General features: G+C 41.5%; 1 protein-coding gene across 9 annotated transcripts in view; it reads left to right on the top strand.

Annotated features, from left to right (window-relative positions):
- Nucleotides 1-3,142, top strand: part of Lrrc7 (leucine rich repeat containing 7) — a 357,320-nt gene extending 354,178 nt beyond the window's left edge. For all 9 annotated transcript variants that reach the window (XM_036190947.1, XM_036190946.1, XM_036190949.1 and 6 more), the window contains one exon: nt 1,491-3,142. In XM_036190947.1, coding sequence (XP_036046840.1) covers nt 1,491-1,598 — 108 coding nt within the window. In that variant the 3' untranslated portion in view covers nt 1,599-3,142. The remainder of the gene's footprint in view (nt 1-1,490) is intronic.
- The last annotated feature ends 11,098 nt before the right edge of the window (nt 3,143-14,240 follow it).

The raw sequence follows: 14,240 nt of genomic DNA, 5'->3' as shown, positions 1-14,240 counted from the left end.
TCAGATCCTCAGCACCCACAGAAAAGCTGGGCACAGCATCATGTAATCCTAACACTGGAGAGACAAGAGACAACAGGATCCATAAGGTTTGCTGGGCAGCTGGTCTTGCTGAATTGGTGAGCATCAGGTTCAATGAGTAACCTTGTCACAAAAAATTAGGTAGAAAGCTATTGAGGAAAGTACATACCATTCTCTGGGCATCCACGGGCACGCACACGCACGCACACACACATGGAATGTTACCTGGTTCTAGTGCTTGTACATTGCAAAGCAGTCCAGTTAACTGATTCTTTTTCCAAAACCAGTGCATCTCACCCTGCAAGGGAATAGTTATTATGTAACTGCCAATTACTGGGTGGCAGAAACTTATTCCAAATTTCAATAATCTTGTGTTTTAATTTAGTCTTCAGAGGTATATAGACCTACCTTTCCACAAATTAAGTAAAAATAATCCCAGTAAGACAATTTGCTGTTTAATGTAAAGAAAACCAAGTACCATGAGCACTCATTACAGAGAAAAATGTACATTTTGTGACATAAATATCAACCAGTAGCCAGCTGGGTTCTGAAATTTCAACAGGCTAATTATGTTCTAAATGAATTTTAATGTCTTGCCCTAATGACCCTTAGCTAGAAGACTGCAGGCTTTCTCCGTGACTAATGTCACTGGGTTTTATTCTCAAGACATTGATTCTTTGAACTAGGTGAAGAACCAGTGTGTAGATAATGGAAACTCTGCCATTTACTAGTAGTTTTTTAATTGAGAGAATATATAAATCAACTATTTTCCAGTGTATCAAAATGGGATTAAACAGTACCGTAAGTGTCCACTCACATTTGGCATGATCACAGTATCTAACATGGAGCTGGAGAGATGGCTCAGTGGTTAAGAGCCTTGCTGCTCTTACAGAGAACCTGAGTTTGGTTCCTAGTACCTATGCTAAACAGCTCACAGCTACCTGTAACTCCATTTCCAGGAGATACAATGCCCTCTTCTGGCCTACATACATAGCTCCTACATACATAGCAAGCATTCACCAAGACACATCAGTGAAAATAAAAATAATTTTTTAAAAGTATGCTGGTGAGTGTGTCACTAATTATGTCAACTAAGTGCCACCTCAACTGGGGACGTGTACAAACAAATGGGAACCATGGGGCTGGCATGTGGCTCTGTTGCAGAGTGCTTGCTCAGCATATACCAGGACCTGAGTTATATCCCTAGCACAGGAAAATACAAACAAAACTGGAACAACATGGCAAAACCGAACTACCGTGTCTAAGTACATCTGACTGATCCTGCTGAGTAGGACATTATGATTGTACATAAGCAAGGAAATACTGGGTGTTTGATAAATACTTGTCAAAGCCATTTCACTCTGAATCTTAAAATCGTATTGTGCTGTGCTCCTTTGAGCCCTGTGATTACAGTGGTGCCGAGGGGATGAACTGTTGGCACTGACTGACCTGTTTCATTTGTGTGTTTTCAGGCAAATGGACACAGTTTTGTGCATATGGAACATGAAAAGGCTGTCTTACTACTGAAGAGCTTCCAGAACACAGTAGACCTAGTCATTCAACGTGAGCTCACTGTCTAAATGTTTTTATAAACAGTGAAGATACGTCAGGCCAGAGCTAATGTTCAAAGTAAATTTATACATAGAAACAAATTTTGCCAGTTGCTGGACCAATGGCAAACATCAGTGCCAGGTGTATAATATTGTACGTTAGCCTTGACTACCCTGAACAGTGTTACCTATAAACATGGCGTTCATGCGCGGTTCTGTATCAGTTCCAGCGGCAGCCTCTGGCTGTGCATTGGTGCAGTTTTGTTTCTGTTTTTGTTTTTTAATCAATTAAGTTGTCTTCTAAAAGTGGATTTCCTATCATTTCGGAGCACGGAAGCACACACAAGCTCTTTACAAATTCTGCTCTCCATCAGAAATACTGCCTCAAAAGTTGTATATAAAGAGTTGTAATCCCCATAAAGTATTTCTAGCACAAGGTATATGTTGGCATATATACAAAAAAGAATATAGAAAAAACGATATTTTCGTAAACATCTTGGATTGAGAAAGAAAATATATCTTAAAATAAGACTTTACTATATTGAATCTTTTTCAATAAAAATTACATGATTACGCCTTATGGAAGCATCTGTACATAAAGTATAAAGTATTTATATTTGGTTCCACAGCCATTTGCTAAATTCCCATGCAGAGTAAAATAGTTCGTAAAATATCCATTAATCTCTGGGACCTGAGTAAAAATTGGAGAAAGTAAATCTGTTCAATGCCTTTAGCTAATTAAAAGGACACAAGCAGACTTTAGAGACAGACCACAGGCTGCAGCGGACCAGGATCCTCACCACAACCAGAAGCAGTGAGTGAGGGATGGCAGGGAAGGCCTAATGCTTTAATGTTCTGTTTCCTCGGGGTTATGTTGACTATAAACTGTGGCCCCTGTGATTTCCTTACTGTAAATGTGGAACTTATCCATGTGTTGCTTTATTTAATTTGCTAGTTTTAAATCATTTTCAATGAATTTGGGGAACTGAAACATTTATTATAGAGAGAGACTTGTTAGAAAGCTATGGTGGGTGATTTCAAAACTTTGGTATTGAAATATGAAACTACAGATATAATTTCTCAGAGCTGTGGTCTACTAGTATCATTAATCTTAATGCCTGTTTTGTTTTTGTTTTTTTTTTATGGACAGAAATAGACAAATTTTTTTTCTCCAAAAAAAGTTTCAAGAAACATAAACATGAATGCAATCATACCAGAGAGTGAAAAAAAGCCTAATGTACTTTTACATTGTGTTTCCCTTTGTGAAAATTCAAAATATGTTTTATAATCCTTTAAAGTATTTCTTTTTATAGTAGTCATTAATTTGATTAAAATATTAATTTGAAATTTCAGGTTGACTTTCCATAATTAGTTGTACACATTCCCTCATATACCTACATCATTTTTTATATAACAAATTTATCTCACATGCTAGTGTTTGAAATTTCACAATGCAATCACATGTGGATGTTACCAGAGCTCTGAGGATAATATTTGTAAGTTTATGTTTTATGAGGACATTGAAAATATTGTATTTTTGTAGGATCTATTAAAAAGAGTGCCACTTATTAGAAGTACAGTGGTGTTTTTGGCATAGAATTTGTCACTTGCAGACAAATGCCACTTCATTTACAGGCGGTGCACTAGTTTTTGTGTTGATTTATGTCAGGATGACACGATACCATGGTTTTATGGCTTTGACACTTACCTACTGATTTGAGATTGGCCTTTTTGGCACATTGCACAGAAGCAGCTTTTAAGTGCATTTTCACACATTGAGAGCATCTACTGATAAGTGTCTTTCAAACCCTAATTTTCTGTTTCAAAAGCTCATGGCACATCACCGTAGCAGATGTTCTAGGCACAGTATTAGTTAAGAGAAACCAACCAAGCTCAGAACATAGTATGGCAGCTTGAAACATCCAGAAAACACACATAAGGGCTGCAAGGCCTTCTACCTGAAAGCAGGAGGCAGCCAGATGCAGGGCTCTCCAGGTGCTTTCTTTTGTAGGAGCATCAGGTGGTCCTGAGGCCATCAGCTGAGAGGTGGTGACCCTTCCTTGATGGACAGCATTGTCAGGGGCCTTGCTTTGACACTTCCTTCTGTGAGGCTCAGTAATGAGGAAAGAAAAAAGGGACTTCTGACCTCTTGGGGAAAATGTGGATATATTCTAGGTGTTTTAGGTTAACTCAGTGGACTCACTTGTGGTTGGGGGAGGGGTTCCTCTGAGCCAGTAATTCATTGATTTGGGGGTATTTTTATTTTTAAGGAACTAACTTGCAACCTGAAACTAGAATCTGGTTCATGTTAACAGCAAACATAGAAGCTAAAAGTGTTAAAAGGGAAAGAAAGAAAAAGAAAAATCTATAACACAAAGGAGTAAGTTCTTGGTGGCTCCATGAAATCTCTACCTCTTGGTGGGTCCTGGATCTTCCTGCTGAGGAAGCTGCTTATAGACATGGATCAATAGGGTGATGTGGAGTAGGCTGGAGACATTAGAGATGGAAAGGACAAACACTGACAATTAGTAGCTAAAAATCTGTGAGTTCTACCAGATAACTATAAAGGGACAATTTTCAAAATATCTCACCAGGCATACAGTACTTTGTCATAAACACTTTATTAAGGTGACTCCACCAGGCAACACATGTCCTGCTGACTTGAAGCCCATAGAAGTGTGCCTGACCCTTAGACTTGTAGTAAATGCTGCCTGGGCTCCCCAGCCCCACAGAGAACACCCTGGATCAGGACTGTGAACCTCCACTGACTTATTTTCAGAGAGGAGTGCATGCAAAGCACTGCTGCTACTCTCTCTTTAAAAGTGGGGTTGAGCTACTTACCATGTGTGAGGTAAAGAGAGAGAGAGGATAGAGGACAGAAAATGATGAAGGACTTTCGATTATCTATTCAAATATCAAGAGAAATAATTCCAAATTTCCCAAACGATTAGATGGAGAAACTCAGAAACGCTTAATTTTTAGTCATAAAACCTGCCAAGTGTGCCCACCTCAGTGTAAAAGTTTGGAAAACAGCATTCTTCTCAACCCTTCTTTCCACAGGATTTGAGTTGTCCATCATCATTTTCTGCTTCTCATTGACAGGAAGATTGAGAATGGCTATTCCAATGAATGAATTCTTGTGGAGAGCAAGAATATGACCTAATCAGATCAGAATTCATGTTGGTATCAGACTGCCACCTGAGCCATTAGTGAATTTAGTCATAACATGTCTGACTGATCCATGAAATTGCAACCCACCCACCAGATTTACTGGAATACTAGGTCTGTAAAAAGTAACAAGTTAGGAAAATAATAAAGTCCAGTCAGTTAAGATAGGCCCATCAGTACAAAGACAAGCAGCACTAAGGGGCCAGCAAAAGCCCTGTGGCACAAATACTTTTCTCCATGGCTTAACCAAATGTTCACACACCAGTCAGTCATGCACCCACTTTCCACTCATGGGTGCAGCTTCTTGACCAACCAGGACTTTGGTGGATTTTCTACATTCAAGATTACTTACACAACTTTTTTCCTTAGCAAGGGAGAGGCACTCTGCCCTGGCTTGTAACATGAGCCTGGATCCCCTGAAAACATGCTATGTCTCCCAAATAGAATGTGGGCTGAGGGTAATTAGGTGTGTTCTGTGGAACACACACGGTTGTTGGCTCTCCTGCACATCTGTCTAGCTCCATTTTAGTCTACAGTATGCAGTGAGTTTCCCATGACACCCATGGACAAGACTAAGGCAGATACAACCTTGTTTTCAATTCTGCTCTGGCACATCTGGGAATATTTCTGCTTCTAGCATGCAAAGCTGGTCTCCTTTCATAGCTATTGTCCTTTGGTAGACTCATGCCCTACCCACCCATGCTGTTCAAAGGAGGTAGGTGTATGTTTCCATCCCACCAAGGCAAACACATACAGCCTCCAAAGCTCTAGCTGCCAGAAGACCCAGAATATCAGCTGAGGGCTTCCCCCGTTTGAGAGGAATTCTCCTAGGGGAAAAGTCAGTGCTTACCACACCACTGACAGCAGCAAACAGCTTGTGCACAAAGGTGTGTGAGGGTGTCAGTGCCTTAACAAAGCCATGTTTTCACTTCCGTCTTTATTTCTACTGTTTGCTTCTCTATTCTAAGTGTTAGGTATTCGCCATACTGAGGGACTTTCTCTGAGCTGCTTTTATGCATATTGGGGTACCTCCTAGTCTTCCCAACCTTTAACACTGTGAGGAAATTTTCCAGAAACACTCTCCTGTGGGGACAGAAACTCCTGCCTTCCATCCCAAAGAATTTGAGAGTTCTGGGACAATGAAGAGGAAAGACCACTTTAAGAGTTCATTTTAAAACTGACAGTGAAAACAGAGGAACCTGGGTTCCCTTGCTTTTTCAACTATGTGATTGTCTTGATTTTCCTAGAAGCCATTTTTGTTGTTGTTGTTGTTTTTTGGCTGGGGGGTGGGGGTGGGGGGGAGGGGGAGGACATAAGAACTGATAGTTTTAACTTTTGCAGCATCTTGACTGCCTGGGTTCTGTAGATGGATTCTAAAACATTCCCTAAGTAGGGCACAGAATTAAAAATGAGAGGGTCCATTACCAGCCTGTGCAAATAGCCAGGAGATCTGAGATACACCCTTTCTTCCAAAAATTCAAAACACACTCTTGTTTTGGCTTGACTTTGTTCATGGTAACACCATAGAGAGTTAAGTGTTGGACAATTTCAGGCAGCATTTATGTAGAAAATGATAAAATCCTATGGCTCTTTTTCTAACACTCGACTGATATAGACCTGACCAAAGCAGAAGCAATGGACCAGACCCCAATACATGAGTTTCCAAATCCAACATAATTTCCCTTCCTTTATTAAAAAAATGGCTGATTCATCCTTTAAGCTGTACCATTTGTATATATCTATCTGTATATGAATTGGTGGGGAAAGACATTTAAAATGATCTTTCAATATTTCCCTCCTTTGAAAGTTTTTCTCCCACTTTGAACAAGTGTATTATTTGTACGTTGTTTTTTTTTTTCTATTTTAAAATAAAGTGATGAGCATACATCCCACCAGACAGACAGACATCTCTCATCTAGAGGAAAATAGCTCACAATGAGTCTTGTTTTCAACAGCAAACTCATATACTTCCTTCACAATAGGCTAGCTGATCTCAGAAGCCTAGGGTAAATTATACAGTCAAGGCATTTAGAGATACATTATTGAAGGTTGTAACAAAAAACATAAAGTGCAATGATTATAAATTTTATGATAAATATCTACTGAGCGCCACTATGCATCAGGCCTGACAGGGACACAGCACAGCCTCTCCTCTGCACAGAATGTCATAGTTGAGTGGAAAGAGAAGTTGCAGATGGATTGAGACAGTCTGGTGAGTCCTCTATCTCTGCTCTTACCCCATCTCATGGCTGATGGCATCCACTCTATGCAGGTTGAAACAGTACTTCAGTTGGAGCTATCCTTATGTCTCCCTACCAGGTCCTAGGGCCATTGGAGGCTATTTCAGGTGTTTGTTGGAACTTGGAGAACCGTCTAACAGACTGCTCATGGCCAGATTGAAAATATTTTGGGGCATGGGAAACAGAACCCAGAATCTCATGGAGGAAGGGCCATGTTTTTGTCAGTTTGTTAGCATGAAAGAAAACAGGGGTTGTCATGAAGACCACTGCCCCTCAGTCTGGCCCAGCGGATGCTAACATCTTAACAGACACAGGGGTGGGGGGTGGGGGGAGGATCCTTCCTGTGTCTACTGCTTCTAGGACATACTTTCTGTGTCCAGTGTTAGAATTATCGATTCAGAAAGGCAGTGAATGCTGAGTATAGTGGCACAAACCTTTGATCCCAGCACTTGGGAAGCAGAGGCAGGTGGGTCTCTGTGAACTCAAGGCCAACCTGGTCTACATAGTGAATTCCAGGACAGCTAGGAATACATAGTAAGACCCTGACTCAAAAATAATAATACTATTTTTTTCAAAAGGCAGTGAACAGGGGTCAACACCCAACTGACCACCTTTCAGACCTATGTATTCCCTTGTGAACTTAAGAATACTGTCATGATCTGGCCTGCTGTTTAGCCCATCCCATGATCAAGCTACCTGTATGCTGTTGGATTGTGCATATCTACACATCAAACCAACCATTTGCCCTTTCCAGGAGAGCTGGGGCCTCTGACCTTAGGAACAGCTTGTTTCTCTTCCCTGCCTGACCCAGATTGGGTAAGGCTCTTGCCTTCTGTGTGCTCCATGCTTTGCTGCCTTTGTGCACACTGGCTCTTTGCTGGCAAGCTTCCTCTCCCAGCCTCCTTCCCAAGTTACCAAAATCATATGTAGTCTTCAGGATCCTGCCTACTTGGCACAGCGACCATGAAGCCTTCTGTAATCTTAATGAGGAAACTGTCAGTACCACCAACATGGTGTGGTCTTCACTCTACCTAAGCCCCATGCTGCTTGGTCAGCATTAATTCTCTATCAAGTTGAAGTTCCTTTGAGAAAGAGGGCTAGACAGCACTTAAGAGGCCTTCTGGACAGCATCCCCAGAAGAACACATCAATCCCTCAGCCTTCCTTAGTGCTATAAGCATAGTGAGTGACATACTTAACAAATAATGACTTAAGTGGGTGATGGATGCTTCTCTGTGTAACCTTAAATAGTGAACCTTTTACCTTTGGCCTCCTCTGTTGATTCATTATTCCCACTTTTGTTGGGGATTGGGAAGTCCTCTATGCCAAATTTCCCTCTCTCCTTGCCATTTCTTTTCAAAGCCTTCAGAATCTTTTTGTGCTGTTCAGCAGTTAGGTTTCATTTTTCCTTTTTACATATCCTAAAGATACCAGCATTGCCCAAAATATTTAAGTGACTTTGTTGTTCAGTTGGGAAAACATTTTTTATATCCTTTTAATTAGTTTGGATTTTTTTTCTTCTGGGGAGAAAAATCATGCCTTTAGTTGTCAGAAATATCCCAGAGACATGAAGGATGATGTTGAACTCAAAAAGCTGTGGCTTTAAGCATCTTAGAGACCACCAGGCCCAGAACCCCATCCTGGCCATAGCTCTCAAGCCCTGGTAAAGTGACTGTGAAGGCTGACTATGGTTAAGGCTGCCCTTAGACTCATTTAATATAAAGACCCTTCTACCTTGTATTGTGACTAGGAAGTTTGTTAGATTAAGCTATTTTTACAATATGAAGATGAGAATAAAGGTTACCCTAAAAGAAAATGGCATAAGAAATTCAAAGAAATGAGGTTCCCATAGTCAACAAGGCATTTTTCTGAGGTAAGTGTCAGTGTTAGACACTTACAGCCACAGGAAAAAGCCCTGTGGAGAAGTGAAAGTGTCTATCACTCCTGAGACAAGTGAGGATCTGGAAGGGACAGCCAACACATTATCCAAACTTCCCGGAGAAGGGGCCTCTCTTAGCTTTGTGTCACCTCCACCCACCAACAAAACTCAGGAAGAACAAATTATGTGTTGCTTTTCCCCCAAAGCTCCTCATTTTGAGTTCCTGGTTTCAAGTCTGAGATACTTGCTATCCTTGCAATCATTTTGATATGCCCACAGAACTTTTTTTGAGGAACATGTAGTTACAAAGAATCACCACCAGGTGGAGAACGTCTTCCTATATTTAATGCCAGAGTCTGAAGACATCTTCACAGCCGGGTCTTGTCTCTGTGCAGATGGAGTAACACCCCTTTCCACACTCTTTATTAACAATTATTTATAATTATGCTCTAAGCTTAAATGACACCAATGGATTGTGTATCTTTTGTACTAAAACGCTCAGGCTGAATCAACTTCCCAGAGTGCAGATCTCTCTCTTAGTCTTGGACCTGAGATTCTGTTCTTTCTTAAGAGTTCAGTAAGCACATCCACTGCTTTCATAGTTTTTCTCTAGCTTGCTTGAGTCTTTCAGATACTTTGTGCTAATCTCCCTTATTTTATCCACGCCTCCCATCAGTTAACATGGCAATATATTTGCTTTAAATCATCATAATTTACTTTGGAAATTATCTCTCCAAAACTTAAGCTTCAGGAATCAAGTTTGCCTGAATGGCCTCTCTTATGAAAAACCAATCAGGGTCCTGCTTGAATGTACATTTCCAGCTGACATCTGGTGGTAACTCCTCTATAAACTCACCTTTCACCTTATACATGTACACATGTATTAGCAAAACATTATAAATGGAGTTTATTACATAAAGTGCATTTTAAAAAGCATCTCATAACATGAAAATTGGGTTCCAAGAAAGGCCTAGCTAGGTAAACTCACCCCCATCCTCTTTCAGTCAGAATACCCATGTATTGAAAACAGAATCTTGGCCACCTTGGTAACATGCTGTGATTCTGAGATAGAGTCTCAGGGCCTCTGATGGCTGGGTCCTGGTGAAAGAAATCACATTTAAGTTAAGGGTGTCTTCACCATCTGCCCGGGCTTCTACTGTGATGATCCCATCCAAACCCTCCCCAGTGGGCTTCAGACTCCCTCTATGGACACTTAATCTTGTCCTCTTCCAGCAAAAGAAAACAGATGACAGGATGTTCTTTCCTGAAGCTTATTAAAGCATTAAATCCTGGTGTTTTTCTCTAAAGGAAGCTTTCTTCTGGCCACAAGGTCACCAGCTCTTACAGTGAGCTCTTAGCAGATTCTGGTCAGCCTCCTTAGGGGGTTGGGGACTAATCGCTGTGACCTCAAGCCTGCTGGTTTTATGGCACCAACTCAGGTCGGCTCACCAGCTAGCTTCAGCTTCTCTCAGGAGGCAGAGCCCCCAGCCAGCCTGGACTTGAGCAGTGTTACTTACTCACCAGCAAGCACAGCAGTGCCAGCCACTGGGCCTTTTCTTTTGGAAAACATTTGGCTTCTTAACTTGCTTTCTTCTCTATTTCACCATTATCCTCCTTTCAGACTTTGACGGGCTTCTAAAGATCAGTTTGTTGTAGAACTAAACAGGAGAATGAAAACTGGGAAGAACTTTGGGACAATGCAGAGAGGCTCTTCCCAGGGCAGCCTTGTCTTCCTTGTGGATCTGGTGCAGTACTACCGCTCAATTTTTGGTACAAACCATTACATATTTTGTTTTTTACTTGTCCATATAGTAATCTTAGTGTTTTATTATTCCTGGAACAGTCTCTTGGTCAGCAACATTCCCTCCTTATGCTGAGATTTATGATTGCCTCCGTGCTTAGGGCTCATTACTTTTGTTTTCTAGCCTGCCAGCTCTGATGCAAAGTGAACCAACACTCTGTCTTAGTGTGAAGGGCCCAGAGCTGTGCTTTCAGCTGTGCAGAACAGGAGTCACTCGTGTTGGTTCATGGAGTAGCCTCAGTGTGGGAAGAGAAGTCTGCAAGAAAACTGTCACTAACTTAAGGGGCCACTAACACCTTCCCCAACCTTGTCCTGGTCTGTCACCTCCTGTGAGAGATAAGTGAGTGAGTGTGATCTGTAAGCTTCACTTTATTGGTGTTCATTAAAGCAGAATTCTACAAATGGGGAAATCATCAGGCAGCTGGCAAGCCTCAGCCCCCTCCACACTGTCATGTAAGCTGTCTTGACCAGTTCTCTTCCCGAAGCCAGCTGGTAAATGCATCTGCATGCAGTTCTTCAGCCTTACTGTGGGGTCATTCAACTTAGCATTAAGTATTTTACAAATTGACAGAATCTCAAAGATTTCTTCTGACCAAGATTGATTCCAGCAAGCACTACCCTGATGGGTGCTTTATACAGTTGCAGATGCTGCTGCTAAACTGCACATCTCTGTGCCTGCCTCCCAGCTCTATGTGGGAACAGTTGAACATACAAGTAAGTACCAGCCTTTTCCATCAAGAAACAGTCAAACAAGGAGACAATGCTTAAGAAGTCTAACAAACCAGCTGTGTCTGAGAAAAATGTGAGGGAGAGCAGAGAATAAATATATGCTCACTGTCTTTCTCACTCTGACAAAGTAGCAAAGGATTCTTTTCAGCTGCACTGATTCAGTGTGGATACGGAACACTCTGGAAGGCCAGCTCCCATTTCTCATTTGTGTTTATTGTCCAGAAAGGACAAGTCTCTGGAGACAGTTGAGGCAATACCATTCAGAATGAGTCACATCAGGCCTGACTTGCTGCTCCTTTTGAGTCCTTCAGGGAGGCTGCCCACGGGGATCAAAGTCAGAATGCAGGATTAGGGCATCTAAACATTTTCTAATTAGTGCACAGATTCACTAAGTCACTACAAGGTGAACTCCACGTTAGCTCCTAAGAACCAGTACCTCCCCAGGTTCCCATGAGGGAGTCTCTCTTGCCATTGCATTACATGGCAAGAACAGGTGATGTTTTTTGTTTTTGTTTTTTGCTTTCAGCAAAACACTAGTTTTCTTTGTCCCATGAGGTTAAAGTTAGAGTCCCTATACCCCTTAAGATTAGTCTGGGTTTGGGATGGTACAGATCAGTATGCATTTAGGTGTGGCGGTATAGCTACCCTTGATGGGACTTAGTGAATCTGTACATTAAATTAGAAAATGTTTAATAGAAACATGCAGTATAGCTGCATTTGAAAATGAGATTGTGCAGGCAGATCTGAGTCAAGGCCAACCTGGTCTACAGAGAAAGTTGCAGGATAGCTACACAGAGATACCCTGTCTCAAAAAACCAAAATAAATAAATAAGTAAAATAAGAAAATGCGTGTGTTTTGAAAATACTTGAGTTATTTCCTGACCTCCAGGTGCCACTTTGAGCATGACAAATACCCAGGTAGGGAAGCATTGAAACACCTTACAGGTGTGTTGGCCAGTATGGAAAGTAGAAAGTCTAGAAAGTCAATAGTGCCTATCCCATAGACATTGCCATTCCACTCTTAAGTCAGTTTTTCAAATTCCCAAATGTTTGTGGCAGTGAAAAGCAATAAATAGCCTTAGCTAAGGAGACTGGCTCTTTTTTAATGGTATACAGCTGCATTACAAATGATCAAAAACTGTAAATCGTGTCTGCCACACTAAGACACAAGACATAACAGAGAATCTTAAATAGCCACATGAAGAATTTTAAACAGCCACAGAGAGAATAAATCAAATGTTAAAAAAAATAGAGTAGGAGTTGGGAGATGGCTGAGTAGGTAGAGTTTACTGAGCAAATATGAGGGCCTGAGTCAGGACCCTTAGAACACAGTAAATTCTGGACAGGCATGGCAGCCTCCTGTCATCCTTTGGCTCAGAAAATAGAGACAAGTGACCCCCAGGGCAAGCTGGCTAGCTGAATTAGCTCGGGCTTCGAGTGGAAGGCCCTGCTCCTGTATATATAAGATAGAGAGTGATGGAGGAAAATATCTGACAATAACTTTGGGCCTCCATAGGTACATGCACACGTGCACACATGCCCAAAACACACACATGCACTCAAACACAAGCAAACACACATGCAAAAGAAGGTAGAGTAGAATTTTAGTTCTTAGCACATTACAGCAGTTCTAATATGATGGAACTTTTGTCTGTGGGATGGATGTGGTAAAATTACTATATAAAGTAGATGGGTAGCCTCTTAGAGGGGCTGAAGTTTGCCCAAAGAATGAGCTACCAGAAGAGAGTCAGTTAAAGCTTTTGAAGCTAGTTATTCTTCAGTTTAATCATCACCAACTAATCTTCCTCTAGACACGAACTGATTTTAGACATCATACATAAATAGAAGCAGCAATCTATTCATTGTGTCAACTTTATAGCTACTTCTGAAGATCTCATGACATGTTTGGCTCTCAGAAGAAATCTGCCTACTGCCTTTAGGAACAGCAGAGCTCCATGGGGCTGTCAGGATAAGTCCCTCATCAGATTATTCAATCCTGACCTTCATTGGATATTAGTATACAAAATATAATCTGCATATACCAGGCTTCATGCTCCAGCCTGTTTATCATCCTGAGTGTCTGGGTCCCTCATAGATTTCAGAACTCTCTAAGGACTCTGAACACAGTCAAAGGCTTCAGAGAAGAGCTTTAACAAACAGGTCAGGAAGTCACTGGTAATCATGGCTTCTAGAGAAATGGTTCCCAGGATGCTGCTTCAGTCAGAACAATTTGCTGTTAGACACTAACTGTGTGACCATGGCTTAGCTCTTGACTGTCCTGACTTCATGCCTGGTGGATGTTCAGTTTTGTCATGTGTATTTGAAAGGTCACCCCAGGTGAGGGCAAGTGAAAGATGTCACTGTGATTTGGAAATTAGCCCTCAGGAGGGTCTGAGTCATCCCTTGGGCCATCTTACATCTCACAGTCCATTTCAGCATCAGGCCCAGCTAAAGCTTGTGAACAATAGCCTTTTGGTTAGCTGGGAGGACAAAGAGGTGGCTCCCAGGAGAACAGACACATATCCACCTCCCTCATATCAGGGTTGAAACTGCTAGGTAGGTCCTCACTGCCAACTTTCCAAGGTCCTCTGTCTGGCTTGACGTTGAGACTACCAGAGGGTATTCAGGGAGGCTTTGATCAAGTGAAGAGAAATCCTTATTTCCGTGAGAAACTAAATCCTCAGTTACTTATGGGTGGTTGCATGGCCGTGGGGGAGGGGAGAGGAATTTGTAAATCATGGCTTTTGTTGCTGTTCTTTGGCTTTTGGTTTTGAATTCTTAAGAGGCTGCTTCAAGCAATACACAAGGTATGCAATAATCCTGTCAAGTGGGATGCCTGGGTTTGAGTTAGTCTTT

This window comes from Onychomys torridus, chromosome 6, assembly GCF_903995425.1.
Source record: "Onychomys torridus chromosome 6, mOncTor1.1, whole genome shotgun sequence".
In the NCBI taxonomy this organism is placed as follows: Eukaryota; Metazoa; Chordata; class Mammalia; order Rodentia; family Cricetidae; genus Onychomys; species Onychomys torridus.
This window is presented reverse-complemented; position numbering and strand designations above follow the sequence as displayed.